The 25,407-nt window shown below is 41.4% G+C and overlaps 1 protein-coding gene across 2 annotated transcripts in view; it reads left to right on the forward strand.

The window, feature by feature from the left end:
• Positions 1 to 1,289: 1,289 nt before the first annotated feature.
• The window catches only part of YWHAE (tyrosine 3-monooxygenase/tryptophan 5-monooxygenase activation protein epsilon), a 32,976-nt gene continuing 8,858 nt past the window's right edge, over positions 1,290 to 25,407 (forward strand). For both annotated transcript variants that reach the window (XM_080923761.1, XM_080923762.1), the window contains exons 1-4: positions 1,290 to 1,462; positions 19,187 to 19,386; positions 22,688 to 22,794; positions 24,088 to 24,294. In XM_080923761.1, the coding sequence (XP_080779887.1) occupies positions 1,399 to 1,462; positions 19,187 to 19,386; positions 22,688 to 22,794; positions 24,088 to 24,294 (578 nt within the window). In that variant the 5' untranslated portion in view covers positions 1,290 to 1,398. The remainder of the gene's footprint in view (positions 1,463 to 19,186; positions 19,387 to 22,687; positions 22,795 to 24,087; positions 24,295 to 25,407) is intronic.

Consider the following 25,407-nt stretch of genomic DNA (forward strand, 5'->3'; position numbering starts at 1 on the left):
TCACTGCAATCTCCTTTCTTTTTCTGTGTGTGTTTTGAGGTAGGGTATTTTTGGTCCAGGTTGGCCTGGAACTTGTGGCAATCCTTGTCTCTGGTTCCACAGTGCTGGAATTATAGGCATGAATCATCATTTCAGCAAATATGTAATACTTTTCTTAAATATGATGTTACCTTCCACTCAGAATCAACAGAACACAGCTTACCCAGCTAGGGCTATAACTCACTGGTAAAGCACATGCTGGAGGCTCTGGGGTCAAAACAATTCCTGTCCGTTCATAGACTAAGATGCTAGCCTCTCAGCCCAGATGCTCTGACCTCAGGCCTATCATAGTTTGATCCCAACCTTTTTATTTCACACTCATGTTGAGGCCCTTTTCCCGCAGCGAGCAGAGATTAAGTGATGGGGAAAACCCATTAGGAAGCAGAACAGGCATGGCCACTGCAAGTGAAGCAATTCCCATTGAGGATTTTTTATTTCTAACTCAATGTCCATTTGCCCTTACTCAGGTGCACCTTGAACTCCGAATGAGGCAAGCCACTTTCTTGTCTCTTTTTTCCCCTCGAGTGAGGGTATTCCTTTAGTTACTTTGGTTGACCACCTTCTCTCTTTCTCTCTCTCTCTGTGTGTGTGTGTGTGTGTTTGATATGGGGGTTTCACAATGTAGCCCTGGCTAAACTGGGATTTGCTTTGTAGATGAGGCTGGATCTAAACTCGATCCTCCTGCCTCTACCTCCTCAGTGCTAGGATTAAACACACGCACCAACGCGTGAGGCAAAAACAGACTTAACAAAAGTCCTGTCTACGATAGGCCAAAGAGATAAAATACTCTTGGGGGCTGAAGAAAATGCGTACAGCAAGAGAGATGGTGGTGCGTGAAGCTCTCTCATTTGTCAGTTCTTTACCTAGGGGTTAAAAGGACCTGAAAAGGGCGTACGGATGAGAAAAATGTGCTAGAGAGCATAGGGCAGGTTGATCACAATGAAGAAGGCCTGCCGTACCAAGAATCCATCAAGCCTCTGCTCTGTCGCCCACAGGCTCCTGGCTTACTTCCCTCCCGCAGTCTAGGCCGACCTCGCTCCCAACAGATCCAGGGGCCGCCCTCCGTCTCAATCGCAGTTCCCGCCTCGCCGCAGGGCCGCCCGCTGAGCCGACGGAGGAGGGGCGTCCGTCCTGTCGGTTCCAGCCTTTTCTGGCGCCGAACTCCCGGACCCGCCCCCCCGCGCCAGTTGCCAGGGAGCGGTTGCCATAGAGCTGAGCAGTTGTCCGCGTGCGCAGGCGGAAGTCCCGGATTGAGGCGCCGCCATTTTTACTGCTCGGACGCGGAGCGAGAAGCTGAGAGAGTCGGAGACGCTATCCGCTTCCATCCGTCGCGCAGACCCTGCCGGAGCCGCTGCCGCTATGGATGATCGGGAGGATCTGGTGTACCAGGCGAAGCTGGCAGAGCAGGCTGAGCGATACGACGGTGAGTTGAGGGGGTGTCGGGGGGCTGGAAGTCTCGGACCCTCCGCCGCCGCCCACAGAGGCCGGGAACCGGAGACAAAATGGCGGCATCGTCTCCGAGCCTGATTTGGGACGTGGGCCGAGAACCAGGAAATGGCTTGCGGACTCCTGGAGCGGTGGGAGTCTCCGGGCCCAGGAATTTGACCCCTCCGGTGTCCTTAGCTTGCAGACGCTCGCTAGCCAGCAGGCTGGGGTGGAGGGTGGAGGAGTTGGTTGTAAAATGGCGGCTGGAGGGGGAGGGCGAGTCCGCGGGCGGGGGAGGGGGAGGAGATGGCGGGTGCCGTCTCCCGGCGTGCAATCCCCACGGGAGCTTTCGGGATCGCGGCGGGGTGTGGAGGACAATTGGGTGGGGTGATGTGAGAAACAGCACCGGTCGCTCGAAAGAGGGCGGAATCTAGGAGCCGTACCGCGGACGCCTTTCAGAGAAATATGGCGGGTGGGGGCGGTGGCTTTTCCCCGGAGGCCCAGTGTGGGGCGGCGGCTGTGGAGCCTCACAAAGGAGAAGCCTCTGGAGCGGACAGCTTCTCTGGGCCGGCGGTGGAGAGTAGTCCTTGGTGAGGGTGGAGTGTTTGGAAATCACTGCAGATCATCCATCCCTGAGTGGAGGCAAGCTGAGATGCTGCGATTGGATTTCTTCCCTTAGGCCGACACACCTTGGAGTTGAGGGTTTTGGGGTCTTTTCAACCTCGCCTTCTTCCGGGGAGGTGCAGAACCTCACTCATGCTCCGTTTGTTCTTACCCAGGATATCCCAAAGTTCCTGCGTTTTTTTCTCAGCCTTCACAAGCACGGAGTTCTGATGGATAGAATACAGGAGACGAGGCTTGCCTGGACTCCTTAGTACTGATTGCCCTTTGCAGTGCTAGTGCCTCAGTTTACCCGTTTGTAAAATTGAAGAATTTATTATTTACACTTAGCATTATGAAGCATGGAAAGACCTGTTGAAATAGTTAATTCAGATAATGTTTAGTGACACTTTTGGTTGACAATCAAAGTTTGGAATGCATGTTCTTGCTTGGCTTGGGGATCTTTACCTATTTTGAGCACTCAGTTGAGGCTTGGGGATTTTGAATTAGGGAACTAGAAGATTGTAGATTTTCTTCTGTTTTATGATTTCATTGTTACATGATTGGGGCTCGAACCCAGGGTTGCATGCAGGCAAGACAAATGCTCAAGTACCGCGCTGCACCACAGCTCTGCTTTTATCTAATTTAAGTGAGTGGTTTTATGAACAAATCTCTATGGCTACTCTTTGTTCAATTGACACCCCCCTCACCTCCTCTAGGTGATGGAACCCAGGCCCTAGTACATGATGAGTGTTTTCTCAATTTAGGATGAAGCTTAGCTCCTGCTAATTTGAATTTAGTCTTTTTTTTTTTTTTTGAGAATTTCATTGACATATCTACTGTGTGTAGTCTAGCTACAAAATTATAATTTTGTAACTAGATGCTTGAGTTAGGCAATAGGCCTTTAAACTAGTATTTAAAAATGAATAGTTACACATGGTTTCTGTGATTTTTTTTTTTTTTTAAATTAATTGCTATATAACTCTGACTGTTCTGAAACACACATTATGTAGATCAGACTGGTCCTGAACTCAGAGATTCATCTGACTCCGCCTCCCTGTGTGCTGAGATCAAAGGCATGAACACTAAGACTGGGTCCTGTGGGTTTAATATATTGGGAGTGGTAGAGTCGGATGAGACCAGTTTGGAATTAAGTGTTCCTCATGTTTTTTTCCAAGTTAGTTAAACCATTTGCTTCTCATGTTAGGTCAGACCCTTTCATTGAGTGCCAGTTTCTCCTGTGGCGGCCTTTGAACTAGTCTAGCATCTTTGCCAGAGTCACTGTTGCAGCATTTGGAAAGTAGAGCAGCAGCCCTCAAAACCTCCAACTTAGAGACGCTGAACTAAATTTTGTTTTGCAGGTTTTAGTTTGTACTGAACTAGGCTCCTGTTGGGAGGTGGAGGAGGTGGGATGGGGAAATACTAATGCATTTCCAGGTGAGCCTTGTTTGCAGTGTTTCCACCGGGAGAGTTGGCTCTACCTCCCAGAAGAGGCCCCCCTTAATCTTGTGTCCTTGAGAGGAAACATGAAATTACATTTGAAGACTGGTGATTTAGGCTTTATGTAAATATGATAGATCCCCAAAAAAGTGTGGGGGGGAAGCTTTTTGATTTGTTTCTAAAAGTCATTTTAAAAAGGGATTTACAAGCATGATTGTAGTTTCCAGATAAATGACATTTTAAATCATACTTAGGGTTTGAATAATCAGGAATTTTTTGACCAAAGCCTGGCCTTGTTAGTTATTAATTGTAGGATTCTAGAAAAGCCCCGTGGTAACTATGTTCCCAGACACTTAATGAGGAAAGGAAATAGGAAGCACTCCTGTGATTTGGCATAAGAAAGGGAGTCAGAAGAAGGCAGCCAAAGGAAGTGATCACACTCCTCTGTTGACTGGTAACCCAGTCTTTTTAGTGTAACAAAATTTGATTATAGTCACTGATTATAGTAGTATTCACTAAGGAAAATGCCAAGAGTAGTGGAAGAATGCATTGGAATCCTGAGTTTTGGGTACTATGTAAATGTTGGCCTTTTAACTGCCTTCCTTATTGCTGTTGTAGGTTTTCTCTTGTATTTTGCATGCTGGGTGGAACTTGGTGCCTGAAGTGTCTTTTACTTTCCCCATAGGGAATAGAAATCAATTTATATAGATTAAATAATGGTCTTAGAAAAGGTGAGAAGCTGTTTCAAGAACAGAACTGTTTAGGGGTTTTTATAGGAAAAATTAAAGCTGAGGCCAAGACTGTTCATTTTAATTGTTAGTATTCTTTCCCTTTCCCCTCATCATTTAATTAATTAATTAATTAATTTATTGAGACAGTCTCTAAAGAGCCCCTGTCCCAGAACTCACTATTGACCAGGCTGGCCTACAACTCACAAGACCCTCCTGCTTCTGCCTCATGAGTGCTGGGGGAGTATGGCAGTATGCCCAGCCTAGTTTAGTAATTTCTTAAGTCAGCAGGTGAAAAAAATAGTGTTTTTTGTATATTTGTAGCCATATTAATCAAGTTATAGTCAGACAAATTTCATACCTGTAAAACACGTTAGTATAGAAAAGGAAGAGGAGGCCTCAATTAGGAATTGAACTGAGGGCCTTGTGCATCCTAGGCAAGTGATCTACCATGGTACTATATCCAGTTATATTTTGAGACAGGGTCTCAATAATATGCCTAGGGTGCCTTGAACTGGCCTTGACATTACCATCCTTCAGCTTCAGCCTCCCAAACAGCTGAGTTTGGCCTGTCCAAAAATGACTATTTTTTCTCCTATTTTCTGGGATTGGAGTGGTCAACATTTGTAATATTTGGCTTGTGTGGTAGTTCTGCTTTTGTCTTTCCTAAATTTTATCCTGCTTGGATTGGCTCAGTGGAGCCTAGAATGGTGGCACATTCCTTTACACTTAGAAGACAAGTCAAGAGGATCTCAAGTTCCAGGGTATCCTGAGTTATGAAACCCTGAAAAAGACAAATTAGCCAGGTGGGATGGCATATGCTTTTAGTCCCAGCACTCAGGAAGCAGCACACAGGCAGATAGTTCTAGGTTAGCCAGAGTTGCACAGACTCTTTAAAAAAAAAAAAAAAGAATTGACTATGGGGTGTGGCTTGTTGAGGTTCCCACCCCCCATCACTGGGTCACTCTGAATACTGAAATACTAGAAATGTATCTGTTCTGAGTCATTGGCTTGAGAGCTGTTTTAAAAACTTCAAAGTCTCATTGCTAAAACATACTGTGCTAGTTAGGGAAGGATGGGGAACACGTATTCATTCATTCACTCACTCATTCATTCACCCACCCACCTACCCACCTACTTACCCACCCAGAGACAGGCTCTCAATATTTTGGCCTGGAACTCAGGGGGCCCTCTTTTTTCTGTGCCTCCCAATTGCTCACAGTCATGTCTACCCTTGTCTTTGTTTGCAAGGGATGCTCTTCATAGGGTGGGTGGTACATACAGTAACCCCAGTGCTTAACAGGACAAGACAAGAATCTGGGGTTTAAGGCTAACTGAATCTGCACATAGAGAATTTGAGGTTACACGACACTGTCTCCCCTCCAAAATAAAGGGACACTGTGCATTGGATTTTTGTACAGCATTGTGCATGTTCTTTTGTGTTACACAATTTGGGGATACTATGAGTTGTGGAGGTCAAAGGACAACCAATGGAAAACTTCCACCATGTAGGTCCTGGAGATCAAACTCCAGTGGTCAGTCTTTTTTTTCTTTTTCTTTTTTTAATAAGATTTATTTTATGTGTATGAGTACACTGTAGTTGTCTTCAGACACACCAGAAGAGGGCAGAGGGCATCAGAGTCCATTACAGATGGTTGTGATTTGGTTTCTGGGACTTGAATTCAGGAATTTTGGAAGAACAGTCAGTGCTCTTAACCACTGAGTCATCTCTCCAGCCCCCTGGTGGTCAGTCTTGACACAAGTGTCTTCACCTGAGCTGTCTCACAGGTCTTCTTTTCGCTTTCTTAATTAAGGATTGCTTTTATTTTCTGTGTAAGGGTTTTGCCTTCTGAGTATGTCTTTGTACCACATAGAATGAATGCCTGATACCTGCAGAGTCAGAAGAGGTTGTTGGATCCTCTGGAACTGGACTTATCAAGTAGTTGTGAGCCATGACTGTGTGCTGGGAGTCAAACTTGGGTCTTCTGCAAGAACAACTGAGCCAACCTCTTCACCTTTCATTAAAAATGTTCCGAAGCAAGGCACTAGGGCTCATGACTAATTCTAGTAGGAGGTTTAGGTCGGAGGATGTAAATCTTTGCAATTAACCCAACTTGGTCTTAAAGTAGAAACAGAACTTGAGTATCTTAACTAAGTGATTGAGTGCCTGCTGAACACAGGGAGGCACTGTTCATTCACTGCCTGGGGGAATGAAAGCACAATAAGCACAGGCTATAGACTGTGTAACAGTGTTGACAAACAGTGCCAGCGCCCTTTTAACAACCAGAAAAGTTATTTTGGGGTAGTACACTGATAGGGTGCTGGTACAGATCTATAGATCCAGCATTCAGCATTTGGGAGACCTTTAGATCAGTTCTCCTCAGCCCCCACAAAGACACATATAGTTGACTAAGGAGGTACAGAGTGTATATAGTATGCTTATTTCTTTAATATATTTTTTATTTTATGTTTGTGAATACACTGTTGCTGTCTTCAGACACACCAGAAGAGGGCATTGGATTCCATTACAGATGGTTGTGAGCCACTGTGTGGTTGCTGGGATTTGAACTCAGGACCTTTAGAAGAACAGTAAGTGTTTATAACAGCTGAGCCATCTCTCCAGCCCTCTTTAATAGTTTTGAAAGTTTTTTTTTTAAAGGTTTATTCCCTTTGGAAGTGTACAGTGTGCATACCTGGTACCCTTGAAGGTCAAAACAGGGTGTCCCATCCCCTGACATGTGAGCTACCATGTGGGTGCTGGGAGCTCAAATCTGAGCCATCTCTCCAGCACCATAGGTGGTGGGGTGTTTTTTTTTTTTTTGTTTCTTGTTTTTGTTTTTTTGTTTTTTGTTTTTGTTTTGAGAATGGATCTTGATGTGTGTAGCCCAGGTTAGCCTTAAATTGGTGATTGTTTTCTTTAGTGAAGACAGCTAGGTAGCAGTATCTTGATGCTTATGACAATGTTTCTAGATTTCTATAGCCTATTGATGCTTATGATTTATCTGAGGATAAAAGTTTCTTAGCATTTTTCTGTAGAAACCTGGTCTTTATTTCAAAATTCCATCTCAAGGCATAAAGAATGAGGGATTTATGTGGCCTGCTCACATTTAGGGTCTATGACACTCCTCTTTCCCTTTGCTCTTTTGGTGCTGTGGATCAATGAAAACATATATCCCCCTTTTCTCCTGTAAAGGAGGTTCCCTGTTGCTCAACGTAGGCTCAAACTTGACTTTATCTCAGTATCCTGAGCACTAGGTGATTGGAAGGCTGTACCAAGCAAAGTTATTTTCTTTCTTTAAAGCCCTAGTTGAGGCTGGGCATGGTGGCACAGCCTTTAATCCAGGACTTTTGAAGCAGAGGCAGGGGGCACTCTGTTAGTTGAGACCAGCCTGATGCAGGCCAACCCGAGCTTACATAGACCTCTGGCCTCCTTGGTGTACTCATAGTGCACATCCAATTCATTTAAAAGTTAATTCTAAAAAAACTAAACAAAAAACTACCCTTATAATATCAGCATCTCTGGGCTGTGGCTAATGTCACAGATTAAGACAGTATTTCTAAAATGCTCCCCCTACCCTTTTGTTTATAGAAATGTCCTTAAATAACATGTAGAAGTTTTGGAGGGGCACTCACTGGTGGGCATACAATTAGTATTTCAGATAGCCCAGATAGTGGGGAGTGAGTAGCAGCACCACAATGTGGCTAGTTTGCTTCAGTTAAGTACTGTTATATCCAAATTGGTGGGTGAAGTTGCCCACATAACCTTTATAGATTGAGCTCATTCTGTAACTAACCAGGCCTATAGGAACAGTTCCAGGGGCTCGTCTAATCTTACTAAACAGAAGCAAGTTATAACAAAGGGGTCTTCAAAATTTATCATAAAATTCAGAAGTTGGCATGAACTTGCCATTTGATATTACCAGTTTGTGTGTGTGTGTGTGTTTTAAGTTTTGGAGATAGAACTCAAGTCTTCACATTTGTTCTGCAGGTGCTTGATGGGCTAAGCTGACTGACTTCCCAGTCCCTATTTTTATCTCTCTCTCTCTCTTTTTTTTTTTTTTTTTTTTTGTGACGACAGGGTTTCTATGTTTGGCTGACCTGCAACTTGCTTTGTGGTCCTGGGTGGCTTCAAATTTGTGAGTTATTCTGCCACTTCTGCTCAAGCAGTGGAAAATGACATGTGTTTTACCATACCCAGCTAATTTCTTATTAAGACAGGGTCTTCTGGCTGGCCTTCAGTTCACAGATCCATCTGTCTCTTCTGAGCATCACTATGCCTGGCCTACTTTTTATTTTGAGACATGGGTCTTGTTTCTAGGCATATGCTACCATACCCAGGTTAGTTTTCTCACTAAAGAAAATTTCCTAAGCTTTGTTCTTCACAGATATTATAGATCTATGTTCTGAGAACTTTGGCTTTCTTCAAATTTTGCATTTGGTAGAAATTAAAATAGACCAAAGGAAAAATTGAAGCTTTGGAAGCTGTCTCATTCTCTTAAGTGGGAATGGGGAAAGTCAGGAATATTATAGCTGCTGTTAATAGAGCTAGCTGGCATGCCTAGCTTTATTATGGTGTTAAAGCCAAATATGCTGTTTTATTTTGTCTGCTTTGAGCTGGTTCTAAATAATACTTACGAGACTTAGAGTTGGCAACAGTACCCTAAGTTCAGAACTTTGCCCATAAACATTTGTGGATTTTCTTGTACTTTATAACTGTGCTGTTAGAAATACCAGATTTTGGGCCTGGAGAGATAGCTTAGCAGTTAAGAGCACTGGCTGCTCTTCTAGAAGACTTAGGTTCAGTTCTCAGCAACCACATGGCAGCTCATGTAACTCCAGTTCCAAGTCTCTGATACACTCAGACAAACATACATGCAGGCAAAATACAAATGAACATGGAATATAAACAAGTTAACAAACCATCAGATTTTATGTAGCAAACATAATTATCATGATGTTCCTTATCTTTTTTCCTCCGCTTCCCTCTCCCTTCTATATTGAGGATTGAACCTAGGACTGTCACCTCACATATGCTAGGCAGATCTCAGCTATTAAAGGCTAGACTGGCAACCAATCACCAACATATGTTTCCTGGTTTATGACCTTGAAATTTAATCCTTTTAAAATTACATTAATTTTTGTGGAGATGGGCATGTGCATCAGTGTGGCATTCAGGGGACTCCATGTGGTTCTCTCTTTAAGATTTATTTATTATATATAAGTACGCTAGCTGTCTAAAGACACATCAGAAAAGGGCATCAGATCGCATTACAAATGGTTGTGAGCCACCATGTGGTTGCTGGGATTTGAACTCAGGACCTCTGGAAGAGCAGTCAGTGCTCCTAACCACTGAGCCATTTCTCCAGACCCCAGTTCTCTTTTACCATGTTGGTACTAGAGCTCATATCTTGTACAATGACCTTTTTTTTTCTTTTCTTTCCCTGTAGCCCAGGATGACATTGAACTCATATATCCTCCTCCTGATCACCATGCCTGACTGGAATTATTACTTTTTGTATGTGTAAAGAGGTCAGACTGAAGCTGAGTGGTGGTACATTCTTTACAGCCTAACACCCAGGAGGCAGACACAGGCAGACTTCTGGGTTTGAGGTCAGCTTGGTTTACATAGTGAATTGGAGGACAGCTAGAATTACACAGAGAGACCTTGTCCCTAAGTTATTGACAGTGGTCTCTGCTCTGTGCAGGGTAACAGAATAACAGGGTAGTGTGTTCCCTGTTGGTTCTCTTAGTTAGTAGTGAAATAAGATGCCAGTCTTGTAACAAAACCATGGTAGTGATTCCTTGCACCACATAAAATGGGCATGGTAGCACATAACTTGTAATCCCAGCACTCAGAGCAGGAGGACAGTCACTACTACATTTAAAGGCAGGGCATCCTGAGCTGCATGAGACTGATTAAAAAACAAACCAGTCAACCCACCACCACCACCACCACCACAACAAAAAACCAGAAAGAACCCCAAAACAAAATGTCATTTTCAGCCAGTCATGTTGCACTACACCTGTAATCCTAGCATTTGTGGTGTTTAGGCTGGAGGATTCTGAATTGAAGGCCAGCCTGGGCTACATAATCAGATCATGTCATAAACCTTGTCTTAAAGACAACTGTTGACTACCATAAGATATCTTTAAAATAACTTAATTCTCTTTTTAAAGTACCATTCCTAAATGCTATTCTACAGGGTTCAGCTGATGGCACATGCCTTTAATCAAAACACTTTGGAATTAGAGATTGGGGGAGTCTCCAGGTTGGAGGGCAGCCTGGTTTAAATAAACAGCAAGTTCTAGGCCTACTGGAGTTGCATAGTGAGTGAGACCTGACCTCAAGAAAAAAGAAACCGCCCTGCAAAGCAGGCACCACTCACTTTCCGGATAAATATTAAATGAGACTGGGCTAAGGACATGGCTCAGCAGTTAAGAATGTTTGTTGATCTTGCAGAGGGTTCAGGCTTGGTTCCCAGCATCTATGAAACAACTCACAGCTGCCTGTTACTCCAGTTGTAGGGAGTCTGACATTCTCTTCTAGTCTTCATAAACACTGGCATGCATTGGGTGCACATTCATACACTCAGGAACACATATAGTAAATGAGTATTTTAAAAAACATACACTTTAAATCTAAAAAAAAATAAAGATTTAAGTGAGGACAAATAGGTAACATTCTATTTAGGTGTGTGTTACTCTATAAAGTATAACTTCCACTTACTTGATGCTTGTGTAGTAGTGTAAACATCAGTCTTTTCCTTCTCCCTTCTCTCTGTTCAAGACAATGTCTCTTGGAATACACTCGGGCTACCCTTGAACTTGCTTCTTAACCTAGATGGCCTTGAACTGCTGGTCCTCTCATTGAAGCTCTATTCTTAGTTTTTAATTTTATAATGTGGAAATTGCTTTGGGGGCCTGGGGAGATAGCTCAGTCTGTCAAGTGCTTGTCATGCAATCACAGACTGAGTTTAAGCCCCAGCATCCAGTTAAAAACTATAGTTGCTTGTTATTCCAGCATATTTGTAATCCTCTCTCAGGAGGCAGGGGCAGATGAATCCCTGGGGCTCCCTAACCAGTTGTCATAGCCTAATTGTTGAACTATAGGACTTAGTTAGAGAAGTCGTTTTTTAAAAAAAAACAAGGTGGAGCTATGTGGTAGTGCATACTTTTGGTAGACAGGCAGGCATATCTATAAATTCAAGGCTAACCTGGTCTATAGAGTAAGTTTCAGGATAACCAGGGCTACACAGGAAAGCTTTGTTTAGAAAAAAAAGTAATTAAACATTTTCCTTATATTTTTTTGTGAATTAGTGTATGAGGGTGAAGTCAGAGGACAGCTTGTGGAAAGTTTGTTCTTTCCTTCCATATTGGTTGTGGTAATTGAACTTAGATCATTGAGCTACATTGAGCCCCTTCTGTGTTTTTAAAGATTTATTTATTATATTTATGAGTACACTGTTGCTGTCTTCAGACACACCAGAAGAGGGCATCAGATTCTATTACAGATGGCTGTGAGCCACCATGTGGTTGCTAGGAATTGAACTAAGGACCGCTGGAAAAGTAAGTACTCTTAACCACTGAGCCACCTCTCCAGCCCTGCTTCTATGTTTGAAATGGGATCTTACTTAGGCTAGATTGGGTGGGGAGCACTCAAGTTGTCTTCTCCTCAGCCTCTCCAGTAGCTAGAACTTTAGGGGTGCAGATGTGTGCTACATTGTGCCTGTATGAAGTTTTGCTTTGTGTATCTACTTAAATCAATATTTTAGCTACAGGGTTGGGGGATAGAGTTCTTAACTTTGTAGCCCAGGTTTTGTTTTGTTTTGTTTTGGAACCTGGTGATCTGGATACTTCTGCTTCACTTGTGCTGATTATGAGTATACACAGGAGTTGGCTGAACTAAAGCTTATAAAAGCTGACTCAGGAGTCAGAGGCAAAGGGGTCAGGAATCAGTGTCATCTTTGGTTTTATAAAAAATTCTAGGCTACCCAGCACCCTAACTCAAAAAATAAACAAATGGTCTGGAGTGGTGGCTCTGCAGTTAAGAGCACTTAATGCTTTTGTGGAGGACCCAGTACATTGATATCTAGTACTCTTTCAGAGGCTTACCACCATCTATAATTGGGGTTTCAGGGGACCTTGTGCCATCTTTAGAATTCGTCCTTGGGTACCAGGTATGCTTGTAATCCTAACACTTTGTACGTACAAGAAGCCAGCTTCTACTGTAGAGCAGAATTCAAGGCTAACCTAAGTTACCCAGCATCTCAAACACAGATACATGGATAGATGGAAAGCTATGAACTTAATTGATTCTCATAGCTATATTATTGGTGTGTGTGTTCCCATGTGTGTGTACCACTTGCGCCTGGTGTCTTCGGAAGTCAGAAGATTGTTAGGACCCCTTGAAGTTAGGGAATGTCTGAGCTGCCATGTGAGTGCTGGGAACTGAACCCGAGTCCTTTGCAAGAACAACTGCTCTTAATTTCTGCATCACTTCTCCAGCCCTTCTTTGCAATAGATATCTTTGGCATGCAGTTTTAAGATGTGAACAGATGAACAGAGGTTATAGAATCTTCCTCCTTTCTTGGTGACTGATAACCATGCCCTTTTTCACTGGGGCACCCCCACCCCCTTTTTTGAGGCAGGGTTTTTCTGTGTAGCACTGGCTGTCTTGGAACTCACTTTGTAGACCAGGCTGAAATTTACAGAGATCCACTTGCCTCTGCCACTCCCCACCCTTTCCCCTCGAGATTAAAGGGATGTGCCATCACTGCCTGTGTTGCATTTTCTTAATGACCCTGACTTACCTTCATTTCAGAATGCTGCTGGTATTTTCTTAGCCTGTTTTGTCTTACATTTTATCTTTTCATATTACAAATTAAATAAATACTATCTTCCAATTTTCTTTCCTTCATCTTAAGACCTAGAAGAATTAAATGTTGTCATTGGTGATAGTGTTTAGCTATTTATTTTACTTTTGTATGTCTTAGTATACAGATGAAATATTTGGCAGCTATTTGAGAGTAACTGCCAGCAAGTCAAGATTAGAAAATGATGAAAAAGTTTACTTAAAATAAATGTTATTTATATACAATGTTTTTATAACAGCATTCAGCAATTTGTACTTTTATGTGTACACATTTTTAAAAATTGCAAAATTTTGACTAGATTATCAAGAGAATTTAAACTTGTGTGTATGCATTGTATGTGTGCATAAGGCCAGAAGAGGGTGGTGTTGGATCTCCTGAAGCTGAAATTACTGGCACTTGTAAACTGCTTGATGTGGGTGCTGGGAACAGAACTCTGGAAGAATAAGAATAGCATTTAAGATACGAGTTGGGCTAGAGAGATGGCTCAGAGGTTAAGAGTGCTCTTCCAGAGGTCCCAAGTTCAATTCCTAGCAACCACATGGTGACTCACAACCATCTGTAATGGAATCTGATGCTGTCTTCTGGTGTGTCTGAAGACAGCGAAAGTATACTTATACATAAAATAGATAAATAAACCTTAAAAAAAAGAAAAAAAGAATACGTTGTTTTACCCTAAAGAAAACCTTCCTAGGATCAAGACCCATTGTTTTTCAATACTTAATTAAATTAGCATCACTTAATTAAACTCTGGGATTTGGTCTACATTTAAATTTATTGTTTTAGTTTTGGATATGCAGTTGGTTGTACCAGGCGACTTTTACCCTTTTGGTGACCGTAGGCTGGTAATCTTCCTAAGACATCTCCTGGAGCACAGGCTGGACTTACTCTTTTTGCTAATATTGGATACTACTACACCGAGCTGCTTTAGCCTTTGGAACTTTTTCTCCAGAACCAGCTATTTGTTTTTATTTTGTTTACCTTACAGACTTTATAGTAATTTTTTTTTTTCATTGTAGCTGGTTGATGCCCATTATTCTTTCTGTGTCTGCCTCTATATTCCTTCCTACCCTTCTAAACGTTTTTGTTTGTTTGAGACAGGGTCTTTCTATATAGGCTTGGCCGAGATCCACCTGCTTCTGTATACCCAGTGCTGGGATTAAAGGCATGTGCTACCATGCCTAGCCCCCAGTTTTGTTTTTAAGTTTATATTTTTTTATTTGTTTATTCATTTATTTAGATATAAGGATTCTTTGTAATCTTGGCTCATCTGGAAGCAGGCTGTCCTCGAGCTCAAAAGATCAATCTGCCTCTGCTTCCTTAGTGGTGGCATTAAAGGTGTTTGCCACCACCACCCAGCTGTTCAGTTTTTGTTTTTCCAGACATGGTTTATATGTTGTAACAGTCCTGACTGTCCTGGACAAGGCTGGCCTTGAATGTTTTTCAGTTTCTTAAACCCATTTTCTACCTTTTTTTTTTTTTTTTTTTTTTTTTTTTTTTTTTTTGAGATGGCATCCATTTTAGAGTCCTGGGTGTTCTGGAATTTATGGAGTAACACAGACTGGCTTTGAACTCATGTCAGTCTTTCTGCCTTAGTCTCATAATGTTGGGGTTATAGGCATGATCTCTGGATCTCTGGATCCACAGGTAAGAAGAACTGCTGGTTTAGAGGATTGCTGAGGTGTCTTGATTTAAGACTCAGACCCTCAGCCTAATTCTAAACTAAAGTGAGAGACCCAACTAAAGAGAACAAGGCAAAGATATAGACCAGGGTGTCTGGCATCTTCTTTGGCCTTGTGTGAATGCTTACACCATATACATTTTACATAGTTTTTAGAGCACTCAGATTTAATGAGGCATGGTGACTCATCCTTGGAACCTTAGCACTTGAGAGGCCAAGGCAGGAGGATTGCTGTGAGTCTGAGGCAGCCTGAGCTTGCATAGAGTTTTAAGCCAACCTGAGGAATAGTGTGAGACTATCTCCCCCCCCTCCACCCCAAAAAGAACAAAGTCCAGGTTTTTTGGAGGGAGTTTTTTTTTTTTTTTTGTATTGTGGGATGGCCTCCCACTTGAGATGTAGTGGATGATGGCCTTCTGATCATCTTTGTACCAGCACTGAAGTAGCTTAGGTCACATCTTTTTTATTTCCCCCCAAAGATTTATTCATTTGTTTTATGTATATGAGCACACTATAGCTGTCTTCAGACACACCAGAAGAGGGCATCAGATTCCATTACAGATGGTTGTGAGCTACCATGTGGTTGCTGGGAATTTAACTCAGGGCCTGGAAGAGCAGACACTGCTCCTAACCACTGAGCCATCTCTCTAGTGCTCAGGTTGCATTTCTTGTGAAAATTTACTATTTTATGTGTACGGTTTTGCCTGTATGTGTGTCTATGTACCGAGTTTGTGCCTGCTGTGAGCTTGCTGTGTGTGTACTGGGAATTGAACTCTGGTCCTCTGGAAGAACAGCCAGTGCTTTTAATTTCTGAGCCACCTCTCCAGACCTTGGATTTCTTTTCTATGTTTTATGGTGTATACTTGTTGTCTCAGTAGAGTATTTGTCAGTGTGATATAGGAGGTACAGGATGCTTCAGATGAAAAAAAGGTTGCCTTATTTCTGTTCCTAGGTAACAGCTGCATGACCTTAGAAGACTGGTTTGTGATCGTGCATACCTATCTATTCCCAGCATTTGGGAGGTGGAGAGAGGAAGGAGAGTCTGCCTAGGGGAACATAAGACCTTATTGCAAACAACTAAATTTTTGATGAGTTTATTATATTTAGTAATAGTTCTAATTTTGCCTATATGATAATTATATTGGGTTTTTTTGTAGTTCTGTAAATTTCATGGAATTATTTGAAGGCAACCCAACACCTGGACACTTTTAACAGTAACTTCCTGTAGAATTCATTCGAAGGCTGTTGCTCATGTGGAACGCTCAGCAAACATTTTCTTCTAATTACTCCTCTTAAAGGTTCACATTGTGTGAATGCCTTATTTTGCACTTACATGCCTCCTCATTCAAAACAGTTGAACTTTTGTGTGTGGCAGAAATCAAGCTCTGACCTGCAGAGGCTAGGTTTGGCCATCCATCCCAGGATGTATGCCAGAAAAAAAATAAGATTTTTTTTTCAAATTCATATTGGGAAAAGGGACATGTAGTGTCCAGTGACCTCAAGACACTTGCCTTCTTCCAAGTGAAGGAGACATACTGATTGGCAAGGTCAGGCTTTCATCCTGGTTTTAGTTTCTTTGTATGTGCCTGCAAGCATGTGCATGGAGATGTCAGAAGACAACTCTGGAGTCAGTTCTCTGCTTCTATCACCACCTTTACCATGGCTTCTAGGGATCAGGCTGCCATGCATTTGTGGCAAGTGCTTTAAGATTTGTTTATTTAGTATATATAAGTATACTGTAGCTGTTTTCAGACACACCAGAAGAAGGCATCAGATCTCATTACAGAGCCACCATGTGGTTGCTGGGATTTTGAACTAGGGACCTCTGGAAGAGCAGTCAGTTTCCAGCCCGTCTATTCTTTTTCTTTGTGACATCATGGATTGAACTCAGATTGATAGGCTTGGCAGCAAGCATTTACCTGCTAAATCATCTAGAGTAAACGCTGCACTATTTTGTTTACATTTTCTTTATAATTTCTAGCAAAAAAAATTTTTTTAAATTCTCTATCATATACTCAGTCTCTTGTCATTTTGGTTGGCTTGTACTCAGGGTTTGTATTTTGGTTTTATTGTTCTGACTTTAGTCAGATTACCCTTGGCTTCAGTTTCCTGCCATCCTGAGTGCTCTGGCTTAGGTCAAGCTAGCATGACCTTGAGTTTTATTAGGAACTATTGGATTAGGCCCTGGGGTAACTTACTAGTTTTATAATAGATACTTGTATCATTTAGGTATTTCACATTTTGTAAGGTTAATCTGGTTAGGTCTAGTTGATAGAATTAAGCTTACTGGGCTGATAAGGAAATATACCAGGAGCCATGGAGATGGATTATTTAAGATCTCTCTATAAAACTTTTTACTTGGCTATAGCAGTTACATTTCTTTAATCCCATCAGAGGCAGAAGGGCATATTTTTGTGAGTTCCAGGACAGCCAGGGCTGGTGGGTATACTCAGACCCTGTTTCAAAGATGTGTGTGTGTGTGTGTGTGTGTGTGTGTGTGTGTGTGTGTGTGTGTGTGTGTGTGTGTGTGTGTGTGTGTTATATCAGCGTTTGAGTGTCTAGTGCCTTTTTAATCCAGAAGGGGTTGCCAGATCTCCTGGGACTGGAGTTAAGAACATTAACGTGGGTGCTAGGAATTGAATTTGGGTCCTCTGCAAGAGCAGTAAGTGTTTTTAATGCTGAGCCATTTCTTTAGCCCTCAGGTTTCTTTCTTAAGCATGGGATCTTATGTGTATAGGTATATGTTCCTGATTGCAGGTACCAGGGAGATGGGTGAGGCATTGGATTTCCTCAGAGCTGGAGCTAGAGGTGTGGATGGTTATAATTTGTCTGGCACATGTGCTAGAAATGGTTTCATTCTCTGCAAGGACAGTATGCACTTTTAACTGCTTACCCATCTCTCTTGCCTCTCACCTCAAAGTTTGTGCCATATCAGTTTCAACCCTAGTTCCTTAATATCTTTTAAATGTTGTTATTTTAGGGGTTTCTGTTTTGTTTTGTTTTTTAAAGACAGGCTCTCATTTGCCCAGGCTATCTTTAGAGGAGGATGAGCTTGAACTCCTCATTTCTCATGTCTCTGCCCTTGTAAATGCTCGTGTTAGTAAAGTTATGTGCCACCATACCCAAGATTCATATCTTGAATTAATAGAAATGGTCTCAGCTGGATGGTGTTGATGGACAGTTTGGGGAGGCAGAAAGTCCTGAGTTCAAGGACATCCAGGGCTATACACAGAAATCCTGTCTCAAAGCAACAAGACCCCAAAAATAAAACAGTGAATGAAAATGACCTAGAACACAACAGATCTAGTGTATTTATTTAATGTGTTAAATATCTATGATGTCTTCATATATGTTTCAAAATTTTTTTTAGATTTTTTTTTTTATTACATACAAGTACACTGTCACTGTCTTCAGACACACCAGAAGAGGGCATCAGAGCCCATTACAGATGGTTGTGAGCCACCATGTGGTTGCTGGGAATTGAACTCAGGACCTCAGAAAGAACAGGCAGTGCTCTTAAATACTGAGCCATCTCTCCAGCCCTACACACTCTAATTTTTATGAGACAGCTTCTAACTAGCATTCCTAGTGCAGGGTTTACAACTGCAGCATGAACTTGTATTTGGCTTAATATAACTTAATTCACTGTGTGATAACTGTTGGCTAATGTAGACTCACTCTCAGGGTATTACTGTATGCTTCTGATGCTTGTTAAAGTATAAATCTTGCTTCTTAATACCAGACATTCTGAATCAGTAAATCTAAAGGTCTAGTTAGTGATAAACCTTTGTAAAACCACCTTTCTCCCCAATATTGTAGTTACTCAGTATTTATTATGTTTTCAGTTTTTCTGTTATTCATAGACCACTAGTATTTATATTTTTGCTAGTATTTTTTTTTACTCTACTTGGAATCTCAGATTATCGGGCCCCTTTGCTTGCATTCTAGTGGTAAAAAATAATAGTCCAAAATTTATACCCACAGAGGAATTCAGAGTGGGTCATTGACATCTAACTCATTGACTTAGCCTTCTGAGATTGCATGCATGCATGTGCACTCTCCCCTCCCCATGCTTGACTTCCCTCATTTGATGATTGTAAAGTTATTTTTAACTGGAAAGGATATGTGCTCCAGAATAAACCCAGGGCTTTTGTGTTCTAGCTGGGCCAGACAAGATTGTCTTATGTAGCTTTCTTTGGCTGGTCTCATACTTTTGTAACTCATAGTGGATTTTGAACTTAAGGCAATCTTCTTGCATCAGCCTCCCACCCCACCTCTAGATTTCCAGCCCCCCTAATTATCTCTTGTTTTCTATTAGCTTTGCAGGGGGAAAAAGATAACCATGAAAGGGATGGGTCAACAAAACTTGTTAAATCTATAGTCTCCCTTTACCATTTCCTGCATAGAAATGGTGGAATCAATGAAGAAAGTAGCAGGGATGGACGTGGAGCTGACAGTTGAAGAACGAAACCTTTTATCTGTTGCATATAAAAATGTGATTGGAGCCAGAAGAGCATCCTGGAGAATAATCAGCAGCATTGAACAGAAGGAAGAAAACAAGGGAGGAGAGGACAAATTAAAGATGATTCGGGAGTACCGGCAAATGGTGAGATTGTTAACCATTTTGATAATGTTTTTATAATTTTTTCGAATATGTATGGGCATTTTGTTTTTACCTATCTCTGTATTGTGTGTGCCTGGTGCCCTTCCTTGAAGGCCAGAAGAAGGTGACAGATCCTCTAGTACTGAAGTTAGAGGTGGTTGGTTGTAGACTGCCATGTGGGTGCTGACAGTTGAGCCTGGGTTCTCTGGAAGAGCAGCCAGTATTCCACCAGGGTCTCACTCTTGTAGCTCTGGCAGGCCTGGAATTCATGATGTTTTCTAGGCTGCTTTCAGCCTCTAGTGCTGGGCTGTGTACCTCCACACCTAGCTTTTGATAGCAAAATAATGGAATAGGATAGGAATAATGATTATTTCTCAAATATAGGTGACGTTGAGAGTTAATTTGCAGTTTTAGTATTATTAGTTTCTATATCACTATTAAAACTGATTAATTTATATCAATAACAGATTAATTTACTCACACTTATAGAGGGCTTCTGTCCTGAATTGAAGTGGATCTTGTATCTCTGGGCATTTTGGATGGTAGTGACTGCGTACATGTCTGATAGCAAAACTTCTTTCTTCATCTTGAGCTAGGAAGCATGGAACACATTTATCCAGGCCAAAGTGGTGTCCAGAAATAGCAACATTTGTGACAGAAGTAACTGGTTTTTCCTGAATGTCCTAAATTGTTGCCTTTTTATGTTTATATTTAATACCTGGTAGAGAAAGGAGACCTGTTTGAGTATCTGGCTAAATCTTAGGCCTATAGCTTTAAGTAATTTTAGATTACCACTTACTATAAGCCATCGTTCCAATTTAATATTTGTGAGCCTCTGTGTACTAAATAATGGGTATAAATACTGATGAAGCTGAATTACTGTCTTTATGGAGACTCCTTTTGTTTTTTGTTTTAATTTTTAAAATTTTTATTTATATGAATACACTGTAGCTCTTCAGACACCAGAAGAGATCATCAGATCTCATAGATGGTTTTGAGCCACCATATTGTTGCTGGGAATTGAGCTCAGGACCTCTAGAAGAACAGTCAGTGTGCCCTAACTGTTGAGCCATCTCTTCAGCCCTTGTTTTTGTTTTTTAATAATGGCAATTATTGGGACTTTTGACATTCTCAAAAGAGAATTTCTGAAGTTATTTCAGATGGGCTGTAAGTGTATGCATATTAAAAAATGGGGACCTACTAGTGCAGGGCAGAACTCTAGCAACATTAGAAGTTAATTAAATAACCCTGGAAAGGTAGCTATTGTATTATCCCAATTTATAGATAATGATAATGGAGATACAGCTGGCTTAAGGAACATGGATAAGTTGGGATTGTCATTACCCTCAGATACTTTAGAACAAAGAATATATATTGACAGACAATTTGGTGTTCCTCAGGCATGAGGAGATTAAGAAAAAATATGGTAAAGACTGGGATGTAGATGAAGAGAACAGGGGAAAATTGGGAGATGAAGTTAGTAGTCTGAAGTCTAGATAAAAAACCTCTCAGTAGGAATAAGAAACTCGGGAGGAGGAGGGCAAGGATGGAATGCCTAGAATGGGGTAGAGAGGTAGGGCTGTTGAAACCTGGCAGGTGAGGAAGATTAGTAGTTTCTTTATACTATGGTGATATGTCAGGTACTTGGAGAAATGAACTGTAGTTAGTTTGTGAACAAGGGGGAAGGGCATGTCAAAGCTGAGTAGTGGATTCAAGGAGAGCTTTGGAGTGATTGTAGCTAGTAAGGATCAAGTGACTTGGTCTTTGTTGAAATGTCACGAAAGAGTTGCAGGCAGTCTTGCTGAGTTATTTTAAAGTGTTTGTGAATACATTGAAAATGGAGAGAAAGATGTTTGTGAGAAGTTAGCCAAATCATCTCTCCTGACTAATGCTGGAAGAAATGTAGGTTGGAAACCAGGAGCCTCCAGGCAGGCTGACACTCCAATGCAATTTGTACAAGGCTCATTTTTACTACATATATTTATTACATTTTATTATTATAACAGGTAGGGGTTTATGGTTCAGCTGCACAGGCCAAAATGTTGTATAAAGATTATATAAGACACAACAATGTTGTCTTCAGAAAAATTCTGAGGTATGGGAACATCATTTACCCTAATTCTTCTGTAGAAATTGTACAAGATTATAGGTGCTCCTTGTGTTTCTTTTAAAATTTGTTGTCATTCCAAATTCCCTTCTTGAAAAAGAGTAACATCAGATATTCCCATGGTCGTGCCATAGATTCATATATACTCATATAACCTTAAGTAACCCAGTGTGTTCAGAGATGCCATGTGCTTTAGACTATTAAAACCAACAGAGAGACACATCAATGTTAAATTTGGCCTACAGATTCTTTGCTGTTGTAACTGGTTCTTGATTTCTACAATGGTGATTGTTGGAACATACTGGTACTGAAGAAAAGTGGATTTGTGCTTTGATTTTTGTCTTAGAACTGCTTTGGTTCAAATCCTGTCACCTCTTTACATATTTGTGGTGCTGGGAATTGATCCATTCACTCTCCTCACTCTCCTGGGTTGTTTTTTTTTTTTTTTTTTTTTTTTTTTTAAGTTCTTGTAAGTTGGGCCTTTGAGCAAATGTTCCATCTTTAAAATAAATGAAAACACACCACCCACACCCCCCCCCCCCACATACACACACACACACACACACAATTTATTAGAGCAGCTTTTAGGCTGTGGCCCACGTAGTCCAATAATAGCTATTTCCTGACAGAATGGCCAAGGGTTAGTAATTGTTTTGAGACTAGATGCCCAATATAGTGCTGGAGTATCTGGGAGGTACAGAGCTGTCAGTTTTCAGTCTACACCTGAACCTCAGAGTGTAGGTTCTAATGCCAGGAAGGAATGGTTCAGGATGCACTTGTCAGTGAGAGTGGGGACAGAGAAAGCACCGTCTTTCTTCATCTTTGTCATTTAAATGAGGTGACCCAGGTTTAGGTGTACCCTCTAACCTCATGTGATTTGGGATGAGTTTCCCACCTCAAGTTGGCTGCTTGGGTTTTAGTTACTTCCAAGTATAGTCAAATAGTTGGTACTTTATAAAAGGAATTAATTCATGTAAGTGCCTATCACTCCCTGGTGATTCTTTAGGTGAACTATGGGGGTTGTGTGTGCTTTAAGGAAGAAGAGGCTTAAGTTTTCTGTCAAGTTAAAGTTTAGGCCTAAGAATTTAGAGACACACATGCTTTGTTTAAGTTTAGGTTCTTCAGATTATAGTCAGGTAGAATATACTAAGACTTTTGAATTGCCAAAGTTAATTTGATGATGTTTTCCCTCCCTAGGTTGAAACTGAGCTCAAGTTAATCTGTTGTGACATTCTGGATGTACTGGACAAACACCTCATTCCAGCAGCTAACACTGGCGAGTCCAAGGTTTTCTATTATAAAATGTAGGTTCTATACTAGAAGGGAAAAATGTAAGATTTAAAGTTGGCCTTAGAACCATAACTTTTAAAAAATATTTATTCATTTTATACATAAGAATGAATACACTGTGGCTGCCTTCAGACACACCAGAAGAGGGCATCAGATCCCATTACAGATGGCTGTGAGCCACCATGTGGTTGCTGGGCATTGAACTCAGGACCTCTGGAAGAGCAGTCAGGTCTTAGCTTAGCCTCTGAGCCATCCAGCCTGAACCATAACTTTCTAAATGCAGATTTTCAACTTTTATTTAAAAAATAAGCTGGATTTGGAGGGTTAGTTATCAGAACTTAAAGTTTTAGTGTTGGAAACACAACGCTAATGAGTTGTTCCATTTGAGATTGACTGTTGTGCAAAGTGCCCATACAAAATACCTAGCTTTTAAGATTTATTTTTAACATATACAAGTCCTCTATCTGCATGTACACTTGCACATCAGAAGAGAGCATCAGATCTCTTTACAGATGGTTGCGAGCCACCATGTGGTTGCTGGGAATTGAACTCAGGACCTCTGGAAGGGCAGTCAGTGCTCTTAACCTGAGTCATCTCTGCAGCCCTGTTTTCATTGTTGAGCCCACCTTCCCTTCCTCATCCTTGGCTAGCCTGGAGCTCACTAATGGCAGACCATGCTAGCCTAGCATTTAGTGATCTGCCTGCTTGTTTCCTGAGTGGGATTAAGGTGTGTGCCACTGTGCCTAGTTTATTTTGAGAAGAGGTCTGTGTAGCCTGGATTGGCCTGGAACTCTGTAGATTGGGATCATCTCAGATTTGAAGTGATTCTGTCAACTTCTAAAGTGCTAAGATTATATCCTGCCTGGGCTTTTGACTTTGTGGCCTCCTTCTTAGCTGAAGTCTCCTAGTTCACAGTATAATCTTTCTGTAGAGAAATAAGGCTGAAAATAACTCCGGAATAATAGTCGGGGCTCAGCATGCTCAGGGCTTCTGGGCTCATGGCACTGAAGTGAGGTCAGGAAGTGTGTTTTGTGATTAGTGGGTGTGTGCCTTTCTTTGGAGACACTTGTGTAGTAGTCAGGTGGTTTTTTTTTTTTCCCCCCTTCATTTTTTTTCTGAGGTAAAGAAGAGCCAACCTGATGATACTGAATTTTGTAAAGTTTCTAAAAATATGTCATTTGTAAAGTTTCTAAAAAATCTATATTTTATGTGTTAACTGTATTTTGTCATGTGCTACATGGTGGTGAAAGTTACGTACTGTAAGGACTATTTTCTAATATTGTTTTTTGTCTACTACTGTATTTTAGGAAAGGGGACTACCACAGGTATCTGGCTGAGTTTGCCACAGGAAACGACAGGAAGGAGGCAGCAGAGAACAGCCTCGTGGCTTACAAAGCTGCTAGTGACATTGCGATGACAGAACTTCCTCCAACGCACCCCATTCGTTTAGGTCTTGCTCTCAACTTTTCCGTATTCTACTATGAAATTCTTAATTCCCCTGACCGTGCCTGCAGGTAAGGAGTGGACGAAAGTTCCCAGTGTGGAGTGCAAAGGTTCTTCTGTTTTCATGTAGGTTGTCACAGGATTCTCTTGATTAAATTTTATTAGCATTTATTCAGTCTTTTGGGGTTTGCTTCTTTTGAGGTAGGATCTTGGTACTAGGTATCTAGCCTAGCCTTGAATGGATTATAGATGTTTACCACCTCAACTTCCTGGGAATGCATTTAATATTGTTAGTGAGCAACTTTCTTTTTAAAAATACTTTTTTCCCCTAAATTTATTTTATGTGAGTACACTGTTGTCTTCCGACACACCAGAAGAGGATATTGGATCCCATTAAAGATTGGTTGTGAGCCACCTTGTGGTTGCTGGGAATTGAACTGAGGATCTCTGGAAGGGCAGTCGGTGCTTTTAACTGCTGAGCCACCTTTCCAGTAACCCCCCACCCCCACCCCCATGTGTGTGCGCGTACATGTGCCCACCGTATGGCAGGAGAAAGTCAGAGGAAAACTTGAAGGAATTGATTCTTTCTACTATGATGGACCATAGGAATCAAATCATAGCATCACTAGTTGTGAGCACCTTGTGGGTGCTGGGAACTGAAAATAGATTCTCTGGAAGGACAGCTAATACATGTAACCACTGAGCCAGTTCTCCAACCTCCTTTCCTCCCATTTTTATTTCAGCTTGTTTCTGGTTTTTAAATCATGTTTTAGAATCCTCATCATTAGCTATTTCAAAAACATTTTCATCACTCCACCCAGTTAAGTTTAAGCCATGACTCCGTTATCCAGTTTCTCCTAAGCTGTTTTACTGTCTAATTTTGCTTGTTCTTGGCATCTTTTATATAAGTAAAGTTGTTTTAACTTCTTGGTAACAGTATTTGTAGATCTTCTATCCTGTCCAGGGGTGGTGGTTTATGCCTGTAATCCCAGTCCTTAGGAGACTGAGGCAGGAGGATGAGTTGCCTTGGTTACAGTGTGAAATTGCCTGTTTCCTTTCACCTTTTGTAAAGTTCATTGGTATATGAATGGTTTTCCTTGTTTTTAGTGCAGAAAATTAAACCTAAGGTCTGTGTGTTTTAATGTTTTTGTGTTTTTATGTTTGTGTTTGTATCTGTATTTAGG

Source organism: Micromys minutus (assembly GCF_963924665.1).
Source record: "Micromys minutus genome assembly, chromosome: 10".
NCBI classification, from domain to species: Eukaryota; Metazoa; Chordata; class Mammalia; order Rodentia; family Muridae; genus Micromys; species Micromys minutus.